The sequence below is a fragment of the Musa acuminata genome, chromosome BXJ1-9, assembly GCF_036884655.1.
Source record: "Musa acuminata AAA Group cultivar baxijiao chromosome BXJ1-9, Cavendish_Baxijiao_AAA, whole genome shotgun sequence".
Taxonomy (NCBI): domain Eukaryota; kingdom Viridiplantae; phylum Streptophyta; class Magnoliopsida; order Zingiberales; family Musaceae; genus Musa; species Musa acuminata.
This window is the reverse complement of record NC_088335.1, coordinates 2723994-2740097: the sequence shown is the minus strand read 5'-3', so window position 1 is coordinate 2740097 and position 16104 is coordinate 2723994. Positions and strand designations below refer to the sequence as shown.

General features: G+C 45.7%; 3 protein-coding genes across 5 annotated transcripts; 2 read left to right on the top strand and 1 right to left on the bottom strand.

Moving 5' to 3' along the window:
* Positions 1-601: 601 nt before the first annotated feature.
* LOC135592462 (heat shock cognate 70 kDa protein 2-like) lies at positions 602-3706 on the top strand. The gene is made up of 2 exons (XM_065081926.1): positions 602-925; positions 1748-3706. The coding sequence occupies exons 1-2, from the start codon at positions 712-714 to the stop codon at positions 3478-3480; spliced, it is 1947 nt and encodes a 648-aa protein (XP_064937998.1). The 5' UTR covers positions 602-711; the 3' UTR covers positions 3481-3706.
* A 1672-nt stretch (positions 3707-5378) lies between these two features.
* LOC103996903 (probable clathrin assembly protein At4g32285) lies at positions 5379-9089 on the top strand. Of its 3 annotated transcripts, none has more exons than XM_065081925.1 (2): positions 5379-5742; positions 6866-9089. In XM_065081925.1, the coding sequence occupies exon 2, from the start codon at positions 6963-6965 to the stop codon at positions 8889-8891; it is 1929 nt and encodes a 642-aa protein (XP_064937997.1). In that variant the 5' UTR covers positions 5379-5742; positions 6866-6962; the 3' UTR covers positions 8892-9089. The 3 variants fall into 3 exon arrangements, with proteins under 3 accessions (XP_064937997.1, XP_009416237.1, XP_064937996.1); XM_009417962.3 differs by having other exon boundaries at positions 6747-9089; XM_065081924.1 differs by having other exon boundaries at positions 5412-5742; positions 6842-9089.
* Positions 9090-11472: 2383 nt separating this feature from the next.
* Positions 11473-14090, bottom strand: LOC103996902 (probable protein phosphatase 2C 23). The gene is made up of 3 exons (XM_009417959.3): positions 12484-14090; positions 12030-12408; positions 11473-11948 (listed from the first exon to the last, which is right to left on the bottom strand). The coding sequence occupies exons 1-3, from the start codon at positions 14008-14010 to the stop codon at positions 11833-11835; spliced, it is 2022 nt and encodes a 673-aa protein (XP_009416234.2). The 5' UTR covers positions 14011-14090; the 3' UTR covers positions 11473-11832.
* Between the last annotated feature and the right edge of the window lie 2014 nt (positions 14091-16104).

The window sequence follows — 16104 nt, the reverse complement described above, 5'->3', positions numbered from 1 at the left end:
ATTTCAACTAGAGATTTAGGATCTCCGAGTCCCCAAATCGCAACCGTACACGGAAGCGAATTGCGGGTGAGGCTTCGCGAAACAAAAAGGCTCCCGTTTCCCAAGCCATGAAGTGTCTAACCCACGGTCAAGCGGGCCGAATCTTGGGCCCTCGTAATAGACAATTCGAATGTGGTACGATGCATCATTAATGCAATTAAAATTGTAGAATTATTTCGAACAATTATTAATTAAATAATAAACGAATTCTACCCATTTTTTTCTCATCAATACCCCTTTGATTAGACTCATCCCTACAGCAGTGTTTCTGCATAGACTCATAAAATAATATATTACACACGTACTCTTATTACCGAACTCTTCTCGTTTATTTACGTCTTAAGATTAACATAAATAGATCAGATCTGATGTGATGCGTGAAGGGCCCGGCATGGAAGGTCATGCGATCGCACCTCCGTGACTCGCAACGTGGCAGCTCGCGCGGGACCAAACAAATCTGCAGCCGTCCGATTCGATCGGGTCGTACGGTCAGTCAAGGACTTCGGAACATTCCAGATCCCTTGCAACTTGGAAGTCGCCTTCTATTTAGCCTCAGCTTCTACTATGCTCTCTCCCTCTCTCTCTCACTCTCGCAAGCCCTTGTGGCGGATCTGCTGGGTTGTCTCGCTGGTCAGTATCTTTGATATAGGATCCTATTTAAGCGTTTAAAAGATGGCCGGCAAGGGTGAGGGTCCGGCGATCGGGATCGATCTGGGCACGACCTACTCCTGCGTCGGCGTGTGGCAGCACGATCGGGTCGAGATCATCGCCAACGACCAGGGCAACCGGACCACCCCCTCTTATGTCGGCTTCACCGACACCGAACGTCTCATCGGCGACGCCGCTAAGAACCAGGTCGCCATGAACCCTACCAACACCGTCTTTGGTGAGTATTCCTTCTTATCTGTTGCTGGTGCTTGCAATAAGATGTCACATCATGCAAATGTTGCCCATTTGATTTTTTTTTAGGGTTAAGTAACGCCTATTTATTTATACGGTGGGTGTGATGTGTCATTGCGCAGTTGTTATGATCCTTCTTCCTTTCGCTTATTATGATGTAGATCTGCCACTATGAATCATCTATTTAGTTTGAATACTTAGATCTGCTGCTGAGATGTGAAATGTTTGTTGTTTTTTCTTTGTTGTTGCCAATGATGATTGTTCTTAGTTTTCTTTTTATTGTAATACAATGTCATGGTGTGTTGTTGTTCTTAGTGCTCCGGGGCAAAATAAATCACAAATGACGAGAACAGAGTCTTATAAACTTGTCTTCTGCTTTTGCACCTCCCCATTGGTTATCTTTACCCAGCTTTAGGTTCCCAGCTTAAAGAAATCATGTGCATGACGATTATTTGCCAGCATTACGCGTGAAACAAAATAAATTTATTTATATTTTTTGTTCGTTTGGAAATGTGAACTTGTGTATTTAGTTTTCTTCGTATCAGTCGTCCTGGCTGGAATGTAAAAGCAGCTATCTTTGATCTACACTCTTGTACCGCTTGTGCAGCGTTACATTACAGAGAGACACTAGTGAGGTTAAGAAGTATATCAAGTGATCTTAGTTCTTATTTTGTTAACTCTGTTGCTACCTATTGAATTTTGTATTATTTGCAGTTTATCTAAAGTTCGTTGATTGTTTTTCTTTCATATTGTCAATTTTTTCTTATTACTTTCAAGATGCAATAGCCATTATTTACTGTGTTTTCAGATGCAAAACGTCTTATTGGAAGGCGATTCAGTGATGCTTCTGTCCAGAGTGATATCAAGCTCTGGCCCTTCGGGGTCATTGCCGGTCCTGGTGATAAGCCCATGATAGTTGTTCAGTACAGGGGGGAGGAAAAGCAGTTTGCTGCAGAAGAGATTTCTTCTATGGTCTTGATAAAGATGAAAGAAATTGCTGAAGCCTACCTGGGTTCTACTGTAAAAAATGCTGTTGTTACTGTTCCTGCTTACTTCAATGACTCTCAGCGTCAGGCAACAAAAGATGCAGGTGTCATTGCTGGTCTCAATGTAATGAGGATTATCAATGAGCCGACAGCTGCTGCTATTGCTTATGGTCTCGACAAGAAGGTCAGTAGTGTTGGGGAGAAGAATGTTCTCATCTTCGACCTTGGTGGTGGCACCTTTGATGTCTCTCTTCTGACCATTGAAGAGGGTATCTTTGAGGTGAAGGCTACTGCTGGTGATACCCATCTTGGCGGAGAGGATTTTGACAATCGCATGGTCAACCATTTTGTCCAGGAATTCAAGAGAAAGCACAAGAAAGACATAAGTGGAAACCCTAGGGCTCTCAGGAGATTGAGGACAGCATGCGAAAGGGCAAAGAGAACCCTATCATCAACTGCTCAAACCACAATTGAGATTGATTCCTTGTACGAGGGAGTCGATTTCTACACCACCATTACCAGAGCTAGGTTTGAAGAACTTAATATGGACCTGTTCAGGAAGTGCATGGAGCCTGTTGAGAAGTGCTTGAAGGACGCAAAGATGGACAAGAGCAGCGTGCATGATGTTGTGCTTGTTGGTGGATCCACTAGAATTCCTAAGGTTCAGCAGCTCTTGCAGGACTTCTTTAATGGGAAGGAGTTATGCAAAAGTATTAACCCCGACGAGGCTGTTGCCTATGGTGCGGCTGTTCAGGCAGCCATACTGAGTGGGGAGGGCAATGAGAAGGTGCAGGACCTGCTTCTGTTGGATGTCACACCTCTCTCTCTTGGTCTGGAGACAGCCGGAGGAGTAATGACTGTGTTGATCCCAAGGAACACCACTATCCCCACGAAGAAAGAGCAAGTTTTCTCGACCTATTCTGACAACCAACCTGGTGTCTTGATTCAAGTTTATGAGGGCGAGAGGACTAGGACTAGAGATAATAACCTTCTTGGTAAATTCGAGCTCTCTGGCATTCCACCGGCACCTAGGGGTGTTCCTCAGATCACTGTTTGCTTTGACATAGACGCCAATGGTATCTTGAATGTCTCTGCTGAGGACAAAACGACCGGACAGAAGAATAAGATCACCATTACCAATGACAAAGGTAGGCTCAGCAAGGAGGAGATTGAAAATATGGTTCAGGAAGCAGAGAAGTACAAAGCAGAGGATGAGGAGCACAAGAAGAAGGTAGAAGCAAAGAATGCCCTGGAAAACTATGCATACAACATGAGAAACACGATCAAGGATGAGAAGATAGCTTCTAAGCTTGCTGATGCCGACAAAAAGAAGATTGAAGATGCGATCGAGCAGGCTATCCAGTGGCTCGACGGCAACCAGTTAGCAGAGGCGGACGAGTTTGAGGACAAGATGAAGGAGCTTGAGAGCATCTGCAATCCTATCATAGCTAAGATGTATCAGGGGGCTGGCGCCGACATGGCTGGCGGAACGGATGATGATGTGCCGTCAGCTGGTGGCAGTGGTACTGGGCCGAAGATTGAGGAGGTTGATTAAGTGTGATCACTCTGTGCTCTCAGCTGGTTGTTTTGATTCCCGGGGTGTTGTTTTGGTTTGGTATCAGCGCTACGTTGTATTGGACTTTTGGCCGCATGAGATGGGCTAGTCACTTTAAGTATGCATTCGATGCTCTGGAAGTATGGTGTTCTCTTAACTTTGCTTCCACTGGGAAACATGTAAGGATTTTGTATGTTCCTTGTGGAAATAGACCCCCTTCTCTCTCTCTCTCTCTCTCTCTCTCTCTCTCTCTCTCTCATCCGACTTCATGAAAATGTGATTATTTTGAGATCAGGTAGTGTTCCTTATCTACGTTTTGCACGTCAATTATTTTGTATCTCTACCTTCTAAGTTGGCAGCTACGGCCCTCACATCAATGTGGGTGAAATTTTCATTTGCCAGATTGGCAGGCCATTTAGAATGCCAAGCATTGAATGTTTCACACATACAGCCACATATTGGGAAGATGCAGATAGATAATACATTTATTTTATAATTTGGGATGCCTAAGTGATGAAGATGCCTTGCATCATCTATGGATGACAATCTAACTCTATATTAAGATCGATTAAGATCTATATTTATAAAATTTAATATAGTTTTATGCTAATTATTAGTCACTTAGCTTAATCCTACATATTTTTTTAAAAAACCTAGATTGGTGATATTATATTATTATATGATTGTAATACCTTTAAAAATGTTTAGAACTTCCAGCCAATATTTGAAGAGACTGAACAAAATTAGTATATGGATGGTTGACGGTTCGCAGGTATCCAAGTAGAATAAGAACATATTCGAAATCTCATCAGTTCATCAATGGAATCGCTTAACTTCCAAGATATACTTCCGTACAACTATCTTTAATTTAATATATATTATCTAAAAAGTAAAAAAAATAATTATTACTCGAAACTTTAATCTTGGTTGAGATTAAAATAAAAGATATATTCTAAAACTTTATTGAATTGATATCATTCATGATTATATTTTTAATTTTTAGAAGGATAAATATATAAAAATAATCTCCTTTTTATATTATGGTTTGGGTGAATTCTGAAAAAAATTATAAGTTTGAAAAAATTTTGATTGAGTATTTTAACCTTAAAAAATTCTCATAAAACATCTTAACTATATAAAAATATTGTTTTACCCTTGTTTCCATCGAATCAATCATTATCTTCTCTTTCCTATGTTATCTTCACCATTGCTCCTATGCTCTCATCGGACCTAGGAGCATTATGCACGAAGGCACGTGCATGATCAACGAGATCAATCCATGCACAAAGGATGGTGATCGATAAAATCAATTGATAAGTGAAAGCGCGTACGGGTAAGAAAGGACGATTGGCGAGGTGAGGGGAGAGGGTTGGCAATACGGAGGGTGATAGCAATAAATTAGGATAAATATTTTTTCGAAAAATTATTATTATTATTATTATTATTTTCTAATGATCAACTACTAGTCCGTAAAAGGCAATAGTAGTACCAAATGGGGTCCTTTTAGTTCGTTTATCGAGTCGTGGCCCGGTGACTTGTTTATCGATCCCACGACATGTCGTGTTTCTTCTCGGTTGGACCGCTACGCCATCACAGGTCACCACCCACGTCCCTATGCGGCTTCGCATCGAAAAGCGAGTGCCACGTGAACGGTGGATCTCATTTGTCGCGTACAAACTTTATGCAATTATGTGCAACGCTATTACTACCGTGAAAGTGTCGATGTCGGAAGAGACAAACGAAGCGATGAAACCAGAGAGGACTGTCTCGGGTGACGTGGCGCTCCCTGCGGTCTATGGTGGTGGGAACTGTTAACTTTTCTCGGCTGATTCAGTCCTTGGCTGGACAAAAAGAACGGGGCTAACATTCAACACTGTAGTGAGAGTTCTGGAAATGCCCTCCGTTCTCTCGTTCCGTTTCATGGTCATCGTCTCGCCTTCTATTTATTTATTTGCCACCGATCGATCCGCGTGCTGTATTCTCGGGTGCCGCCGCTCCCGACGGACATATAGGCCGAAATCTCTGGGTCCGGTCCGACGCCGCCGCCCCCCATAGAGAAGAAAAAGAACGAGGGAAGAGGAAGAGGAGGATAGCCCCTCTCTCGCCCTCTTCTTTGATTCTTGCCTTCGTCAACGCGGATAAGGATCGAGAGATCCGCGGGCAAGGCTCGTAGATCCGGGGCAGATCGGCCCGCAGGATAGCGAATCGGTGCGTTGGAGGGCGAGACTCGGCGGAAGGGATCCACACGGTTGTTCTAATCAGGTGATTTGCTTCTGTTCTTGTTATTTGCTTGGATTTATTACCTTCTCGTGGATCTGTCAGTTTATTGAATGTTTGAAGTTTGCTATTGTTTTTTATCTCGTTAATTGCAACCCTGATAGCCATTTCCTAGATCTAAAGGCTAATATTCGATCGTAGTGGAAGATTCTTGGAGAAATTTGCTTATGTATTCGATTTGTTTTAATATCTTGGGTATACTACTTTGTGCTGCCGTCTAATCATCTATAGATCTGAGTGGAGTCAAATTTTCTTGCGATCATTGCTGATTTATAAGCTCTTTAAAACAAAATTCTAGATGAACTGTAACTATTTGACTATTTATTAGCAGTCTATATTGCGTACGATCTGAATCTTGATATGCTTGATGAGTTGTAATCAATATTAACTGCAAGTACTCTGTATTTGAACTACGTTATCAGCACATCGGAGTTCTAAGGACTGCTCATCTTTCAAGTCAAACGGTTATGTCCTTAACCAGGGCCTCATGTTATTTGCAGAATGACTACTAATTAGGATTGTGTAGATAGATGATCAGTAGGAGCCAAATCTGGCATCAGGAAGCCTTGCAATTTGCCATGTCAACTGGTTACTGGTATGTTGCAGTTTTGATAGGGGCCTCTAATTGAAAGAAGACCAGTTATGCAGACTCTGACCTTATGCTATAGACTTTTCTGGTCTGCAAAGACTTAGAAAACATAATTCTTGGGAGACGACTATGAAGGACTAGCTTCAACCTGCACAATGCGGTTTGCACATGTTAGATCTAGTATCTTGATTCAATTTTACAGGAGTTGCATCTGTTTCTTTTAGTTACCGAAGCATCTCTTGGCTTGGACCCAGAACTTTGTGGTTATTTTTTGGACGTGCATGCTGTTAGACTGATGAATCATGATGGGTTTCTTTACATCTCTACATCTATGCAGACAATGTCATTTGTTCCTCTAACATTACTAATAATCAGAACCATTATGAACTATATATAACAGATCAAAGACCCGATGGCATCAAGTTGTATTGCTTCTTTCTAGCAGTCTTGCTATTGTTTAGAGGCTTTGTCACTCAGATTAGGCCTTCTGTCCAGACAAACCTTCTGCTTCTGCTACAGAACAGGTTTGCAGTTAGGCTAGCATATTCAACTTCTGAGAAGCAACAACTGAAACTAAAGGGGGGAAAGTAATTTAACGGAAGGGAAGAGGAAAGAAATGGCACCCAGCATTAGGAAGGCTCTGGGAACAGTGAAGGATCAGACTAGCATTGGCCTGGCCAAGGTGTCCAGTAATATAGCCCCTGAACTTGACGTGGCTATTGTCAAGGCAACTAGTCATGATGATGAGCCTGCTAATGAGAAGTATCTGAGAGAGATCCTGAACATGACATCCTATTCAAGGGGTTACATCAGCGCCTGTATTGCTACTGTGTCAAAGCGGCTTGGGAAAACTCATGACTGGATCGTGGCTCTCAAGGCGCTCATGCTTGTCCATCGTCTTCTGGTTGATGGAGACCCTGCATTCCAGCACGAGATTCTCTACGCAACCCGAAGGGGTACCCGTCTCCTGAACATGTCTGATTTTCGCGATGAGGCACACTCCAATTCATGGGATCACTCTGCATTCGTTCGCACCTACGCTCTATATCTGGATCAGCGTCTGGAGTGCCTGGTATATGAGAGGAAACAAAGTGGTGGCAGCAGCCGCTCAAATGATTCCACGACAGAGCGCTGGAGATCTCCACCACCAAATCGATCCGATTATGGAGATCGTGATCCTTATGTGTATGGAAGTTATGGGAGGTCCTCCTATTCATCCCCTCCGGGTAATGGCAGTGCTGGATACGATGAACGGCAGAACGGGGAAGATAAGAAGCCACCAACACCACCGAGGGACATGAAGCCAGAGAGAATTCTGGGAAGGATGCACCAACTGCATCAGCTGCTTGACCGCTTCCTTGCTTGCCGCCCCACAGGCAATGCAAAACACAGCAGGATGATCCTTGTAGCTCTCTACCCTATCGTCAGGGAGAGCTTCCAGCTCTATGCTGACATATGCGAGATATTAGCCATCCTTCTAGACCGCTTCTTTGACATGGACTACCCTGACTGCGTCAAATCGTTTGAGGCTTATGCTAGTGCTGCAAAGCAGATTGATGAGCTTTGTTCTTTCTATGCCTGGTGCAAGGACACGGGGGTGGCCAGGTCATCGGAGTACCCGGAGGTGCAGCGCATTACCGACAAGCTTTTGGAGACACTGGAAGAGTTTATGAGGGACAGAGCCAAGAGGCCCAAGAGCCCTCCTAGAGAGGCAGTCCCTGCACCCACAGGGGCTGGGGATGAAGAACCAGAACAAGATATGAACAGCATTAAAGCTCTTCCCGCACCTTCTGATTACAAGGAAGAGGAGCCCGAGCCAGCAAAGGTCACTGTGGAACCTGTCAAGCCACAGCCGCAGCAACAAGCTGACCTGGTGGACCTAAGAGATGATGGCTCGTCTGCTGATGACCAGTCGAATAAGCTCGCATTAGCTCTTTTCCAGGGGCCAGTGGCAGCAGCCAATGGTGCAAATGGCTCGTGGGAAGCATTCCCATCAGCCAATGGTGACTCTGGAGTGACCTCCGCGTGGCAAACCCCTGCAGCAGAAACCGGAAAAGCAGATTGGGAGATCGTCCTTGTGGAGACTGCCAGCAATCTTTCAAATCAGAAGGCTACATTAGGTGGAGGCTTCGATCCGCTACTACTGAATGGCATGTATGATCAGGGAGCTGTGAAGCAGCAAGTGAATGCCCAGATGAGTGGAGGGAGCTCAAGCAGTGTGGCCTTGCCTGTGCCCGGGCGTGGCGCCGCTCCGGTTCTCGCCCTTCCTGCACCTGATGGTACCATGCAGACCATCGGAGGGGATCCGTTCGCAGCATCGCTTAGTATTCCTCCACCTTCCTATGTTCAGATGGCAGAAATAGAGAAGAAACAGCAGTTGTTGGTTCAGGAGCAGGTCGTGTGGCAGCAGTATGCAAAAGATGGGATGCAGGGCCAGACCAGCTTAGCCAAGCTCAACAACACCTTCATGCCCAACCCGACGATGCCATATGGGATGCCAACAGCTTATAATATGGCAGGCGGATACTACTATCCGACCCGCTGAATTCTGATCCTTTCTCCCCTTTTTGAACCCCCCCCCCCTCCCTCCTATCTTGTTGTGACACGGATTGTGCAGTGTCAATCGCCTCCTGTTATATGTATTAGCTATTTGTTTCGTCTACGTAGTACTACCACGGTCGGACGTGTGACTCTCTTGTGTTGCTACGTGTTTATTAGCTCTTAATCGAGTGAACATTCTCCAGTCTAACAAATCCATGTTGAAATGGTCACTGAAGTGAGAGATGGCTTGTTGAATGACCGACTGACTAATTGTTATCAGGTACGACTTTATTCCTCCTCAAAAAGTAGAAGTTGGTAAGACTTCTTTCCAAACAATTAGAGATTTCAAGCCATCTTCATCGCTCGACCGAAAGTGGAAGGAAAAAAAAGGTAATCTCATTTTCAACCTTTGTTTTATAGGGAAAGTCCAAAGGGCATGTCAACCATGCTGAAATCAAATCTGTAGCCTTTCTCATATTTGATGACTTAAACATTGCAATTTTTTAGGTAGAAAATAATAGCCAAATTTCCTTCCATCCATCCATCATTCATCATTACAAATCCCGCTTTGTATAGCTAATCGAAGACCACGATTGGTTCTGAGACTTTTAGGTGCTTTAGTTCCAAGTTGGCCATCATGCGTGTCGTCGCCCTTATATGGTGGATCAACCTTCCCAGGTAGAAAACCAATGTGTGTCCGGATAACGTATGAGGCAGCACATCAGGAACTGGGCGTTCCTGCACCAGACGCAGCTGTTGCCCCTTCGAAGGGGCATTCGCCGGCATTAGGGTCCAGAACTGATGGCAGATTTCCAGGTAACCCCACCGGAGACCTCCCAGTGAGAGCAGCTGCTGCAGTACGATGATGCCAAAGATGCGCTGTGTCCGTCAGCGGAACAAGAGCCGATGCCCTCAGTCCTCGGGCACGCCGAATTGGCCGAACCTGAACACTGCAGCAGTAGCCCGCCACCGGAGGAGCCATTCATTATCTGGCACTCTCCCTCGATTCAAATCCAACATGTCATCGGGGCATCGTTACCGATTGATGTGACTAAATTCGAATGGTTAATTCGAACTGTGGAGACCCAATCGACTGGAGGAGGACGACTCGAAACTGGTTGTCGAGCTTCGACAAAGGTTTCACCCGACGTAGTTGGACTCGAGCTCGTCCGATTCCTCCCATGTTCAAATTAGAATACGCCCAAATGCTCTATCTCGAGGAGTATCGTGTTGTGTCGATCGACGATGTCGATCCTGCCTTGGATCGATACATGCCCATATACGTTATGGTATGTATCGGTTTTCGAAAAACATCAGAAAATAGCCAAAAATATAATAAAAATTAAATAAACTCATTTTTATGGGCTTTTTATCCTAATTTAATATTATTATAATATTTATTACAATAAGAGTCATACATCGATAGTCCTTATAGGTTTTAAGAATGAGACCGGATTTATCTCTTTTTGGATCATCGAGCAGCAATTTTGTCGCGCTTTTGAATCTTTTGAAAAAAATACAAGTTCAAATGTTAGATTATGTGTTGGACAATTCTTCAAATAATCGACATGCTCCTCTATTTGATTACTCGATTATTGCTTTTAAGATCATTTCTCCACTAAGAATCATCAATATAATTATTTGTGATTATTATGCTTAAATCCTGGGTAATAATTCTAATCTAATACTAGTTATATTTAATGAGAGGGTTAATTATGAAAATTACTAGCTAGGCCTCTTTAATATCCCGATCTCTAGACTTAAAAAAATTTATGTTTGAATGCTTATAATTATGAAAATAAAACATATAAGTCCATTTTTCCTAACATCGTTGGTTTTACCGACGAAAGCACGAAAATAATAGACAAAAATATAATTTCAACACCACAGTTGTATTTTCGGTGGTGGTGAACGGTGATACTGTTGGGGGGTCATAGGTGATTGTCGTGGATGAGGATAAAGAGCGATGACGAGAGGTAAGACGACGATATAGATGCTGATACTTTGCATCTGCGATGGTGTTGCTCGACAACTGCATCAACATCGACATGGATGTAAAGCGACGAAAGGATCACTCGGCATCTGCATCGACGCCTGCGATTACAAAGTGCTATCGCTTTGCATTTGTGTTGGCATCGACAACGATGCGAGGAAGGGTGATGTTACTTTTCATCCGCATCAGTACCGATGCATATGTCGAATGACCCTTTCGTCACATTTGTGTCGGTGCTAGCGTAATCGTCGAGTGACAACATATATGTCGTCGCCTCATCTCTCGCCGTCGCTCTCCCTCCTCCTCACCAATAGTCACTCGCAACCCCAACGACATCATCGTTCGTCACCACTAAAAATATAATTGAGATATTAAAATTATCTTTTTGTCCATAATTTTTATATTTTTATCTATAAAACCAACAATGATAGGAAAAAAGGAGTTAGATGTTTCACCTTCGTAATTATAGAGATTTTAATATAATTTTTTTAAATCTAAAAACTAAAATACTAAAGAGATTTATATATAATATGTAATTAGCCCCGAATTAGACTATAATCATCACATCAACTCATGATCGAGCCTAAAGGGATGTAAAACGTCACCACCAACCTTCGATTACACTTTGATTTACTAGACAAGTAATTTAGTTGCTCGAGAGTCTCTAAGCTTTCGAGCTTGTTTGGGCCTTCCATCTGCATCTCTGATCAAGAAAGAATGAGAGCCTCATTTCAAATTACATTATAGTTTCACGGAGTACGACAAATCTCGGAAGGTGAGAAAGGAAAGGCAAATGGGTGTCCGGTTGTGTCGATCCGAACAATGGAGCTCTGCAAAGAACCAGTGATTCGAAGATGGCAAGTGCCTTCTGTGCTCTGTACTGTGTGCTTCACCTCCTTTAAACTCCACGTTCCGTCCAGAGCTCCACCGTCACGACGAAGACCGAACTCGCTTACAGACACGATCTCCACATTCTTCCTTCCATGGAGATTAATATGACGGAAACATCATCGTGATACCTTCTCCTGTCTCCTTGCGGGACATCGAGCAGCTGATCGAAATCCATCCCTGCAATCCCAACCCAAAGGATGTATCACCGTGGAATCCTGTACGGTAATCACTGTAGCTGAGCATGCATTTGGATCGTACCGGCTTTATCTGCAGCTCGATGGAGGACTTCTTCCACGAGGTATCGAGCAGGATCGCTGTCGGGATTCGTGGCGACGAACATCTCCACTTGAGTGACCACCTCTTCGTTGGTGAAGTATTGGTAGAGACCGTCGGATGAGAGGATGAGGTATTTGTCTTTGGGGCCGAGTCGGTGGTAGCACAGAAATGGGTTGCAGTTGATGTATGGCGACGTCCCCTTGTAGTCGATTCTGAAGGCTCCCAGCAGTGCATTGTTCCATTTGGGCTGCTTCAGGTAGCCGGCGCCGAAAGCCCTCGTCACCTTCAATGAGCCCTTCACCCTGTTGTTGGCGATGGCAGCAGGGTCATCAGGGTGTTGGGTTCTGATTCTTCGCACTTCCTAGACCACGGCAAGCAAACACGATGCGGATCACAACCAGAAACGATGAGATAGGACGCGACTGCAGCTCGTTACCTCGTTGTTGAAGGTGGTGTGATCCAAGGTGAGCTGCAGGGCGACCAACTCATCGTAGGATTCGAGATAGCGTAAGGTCTCGTTCCTCATGACCTCCAGATCTTGGGTCGCTTGCCCCACCAGGTTCCACAGATCAGGCTCCGCTCTCCTCCCCAGAACGGCTCGACTGTCGCCGACGTTCATCAGGTACACGTCCTCGCCCCTCACCAGCATCGCCAGAACGCATGACCCCATGAGCGCCAGCTCGGGGTTTGCAGAGACCATCGTGTTGGCCATCCGCAAGTAGGCCTCCTCGGTCCTCCTTAGAGCTCTCGAGAGCGCCTTCAATACCGCCCTGTGGTCGATTCCGCTGCCGCTCGACTGTGTTAGTTGTTCCTTCGATCGTCTGTTTATTTCCGAGCTCTCCGCATTGCGTTGGCCTCTCTTAACCCTGCGGCAGTCGTCGTCGAGCTCCTGCGATGTGTCGATGGCGTGTTCGCAGCCGGTCTGTGGGTCGTCCCAGAGCAGCCCCTTTAGCTCCCGGTGGATCGCCGGATAGAGATTGACGAGGAGGTAATCGGTGGCGTCGGGGCCATTGAAGCCGTCGTAGATGCCGACAAAAACCCAGCCGTGTTCCTCCGATACGACAACGTGGGTTCTGTCCTCCCCCGCCTTGCCCTGCGCCCAGTGGAGGTTGCCGTTCGCCGCATCCGACAAATCGGATTCATCCCCGAGGCAGTCGAAGCTTGTCTGATCGTTGCCGCTGCTGGTAATCGTGGTGGAGTTGCTGCTGGGATCGGCGGTCGAGACGAGCTGGGCGATAAAGTTGGGAACTTTGGCGCCGCTTGGTTTCTCGGAGGGCTTGGCGGGTGTGGCGATACAACGGAACTTGGTGACCGTCCTGGAGAGGTACTTGGTGAAGCGGCGGATGAGGGCAGGCGCAGATCGGCGGCGACGGGCGGCACGGCTGGGCGCGAGGCGGTGGGGCAGGCTGCGGTACAAGTGGCCAGCGGAGGACGACGAGGAAGGCAGGCGGTCGAGCGGACCGGAAGAAACGACGGAAGCACGGTGGTGCTCCAGGGGGCCAGAGTGGAATCCGCGATCCAGGGGACCCGAGCCGAAGTAGTGGCGGTCGGAGCCGATCGGACCGGAGAGGGAGCCGGAGTGTCGGGGTTGCAGAGAGACAGAGGCAAAGGAGGAGGAGCTCTCGAAGGAGGCGGCGGAGGAGCAGGTCAGCTCGTTGCGGAACATGAGCGGCGCGGTGGAGAGTGGGGTGGCGGCGTTGGCGCTGACAGCTGCGCCGGAGATTGAGCGGAACGTGGTGGTGCTTGCGGCGGCGGCCTCATCGGAGTGGTGGACGCGGGCGGAGGAGGAGGAGGAGCCATTGGATCCGGAGCGAACGAGGTGCGGGCCCCCGTCGGGGCGGACGTAGAAGAAGGAGTGCCCAAGGCCCTCGTCGACGGTCTCCGACGCCTCGGCGGCGGCGTCGCCGACGGGGCGATCGTCGCCGCTGAAGCAGGGCGCCAGCTTCACCAGGCCGTTGCCCATTGCGGAGGCGAAGGAGAACAGTGTTGGGGACCCGATAGGGCCAGGACGAGGGAAGATAAGAGGAGAGTGGAGGATGATGATGGAGAGTTGACTTTGGTGTAGGGTGGCCGATAGCGAGGGATGGGGAGTTGAATTTGGGAAATCAATTTGTTTTCTCGTTAGATAAAGGTCAGGAAATCTCACCATCTTGGCGTTGACCTCGAGATGCGATTGGCTTTCTCTCAAGAAAATGGCTCTCGGCTAACGGAGGTAGAGATAATGGGATTGCTCAACGCAATACTTTAAGGGAAGCATGCTTAATTGTTCGTTGATATGGCATAGGATTTTCAATAGTCAAACAACGTGTGGAGTTTTTTTTGTTTCGATAAATTTTCGAGAAAGGCTCCTCGTATATAGGTTTTCCTTTTTCGAGAAAGTCTTGCACTTACGCTCGCAAAAAAGATTTGAAGAGAAAAAATGATCGGAAATAAATCGATAGATGGACGAAGTAAGATCGATGGAGCCTATCGTAACCCATCCAACAAAGTTATGAACTTGAGACTCTTATGGGCATCAGCTATAATAAATCTCATTTTCAAACTAGCTCCCCAATTTGGAGTACCGATCGAATGACATCAATTATTAGATCTTCTCTTATGACACAATTCGGAACTTCTATGATATCATGCGCAAGACTAAGGATTCAAATACTTTACGGTCAACAATCGACTCTCCAACTATTATGCTAGAGTTACCACCTCTGAGTCTCCCACCCCTTAGCAGCAACATCAATGATGAAAGAGGAGAAACTAAAGAGATCCTTAATACCCTCTTAGTGGTGGTAATGATGGAAAAGGACAAAGATAGATATGAGGAAACTAAAAATAATTTTATTTAAAAAAATAAGAGATACTCTATGAGAATAAAATAAAAAGAAAACATTCTGCGAAAGAAAAAAAAAAAAAGACTTAGTTTAAAATGTACCTACAAATCATATCGGTGAATACCACAGAGACTCCCGTCTTTTATATTATATTAGGTATTTTAGGAATATACGGGAAAAATTAGAGAAAAGACAATTGGGAAAGCCACCAAATGAGGGATTTTTCGGAGAAATTTACCCATGATATCAAACCCAGGTGGGCCTGCATGCGGGGCCCGACACTGCAACAACAGTTGACTCGAAGGCGTGGACGGGAGGAGAACTTCGCTGGATACCTTTTACGTTCGGGCCCGCCCCCTGCAAACATTAGCATCCACCGCTTCCATGCAAACGTGTATTATCTGGAAATCCCAACGAAGGCATTCATTCATCCACTCGCAGTTGTTTAACCTGTGATCACATATCACGTAATCAGACGTTGATCAATGTCTCTCTCGTTTGCACATCGGCAGTAGCTTTGGCCACGCGACTCGGGTGTTGTGCAGATAGAGCCCCCTAATTAACCTGCAGCAACTTTCGTCGGTCAAGGTTGACATGGCATCGTGGGTTAGGCCAGGATCATCCTCCCAATACATGACAACGATTGGAATCTACTGTTGCGGTTGACATCAATGCAGTAGTTTTCTTTGGATGGCATGATTGGATGTATCCCTGTTAGCTACTGGTTTTCTCCCCAACTGATACTGATGTCATCCTCGAGGCTTCTCGCAACACATGGCATGCATGATCCAGCTCACTTGACCTTCTGACCTGTATATGCATATACATGTATATCTTCTGAAACAAGAAGCTCGCAATGGTTAGCGAGATATAGTCAACGCACATTTGATGTCAACTTAAGAGAGTAACTTGACAGGCATACTCACGACATATTAGCAGAACTCCTGACTGCGTCACGGTCGTTCCATTTCTGCAGCTTGATTAAACCCCCGATGGAAGTGATTGCAGCCCACTAATTCTCTTCTTCAGGTCTTTATGTATATGCAGCTCTGGCAGTAGAAGAACACGCTGCAGCTGTCCTATTGACCGTATAATAATACGTTTGGTTGTGCGAAGAACGTTTCGATGACACCTTCTATGCATCTACATCGAGGTGACGGAGCCACAGCTGAAGAGGACAATTGCGTCCTTCGAGAAGCCTTCAAGTGCAGGTAGATATCCCAGAAAACCAA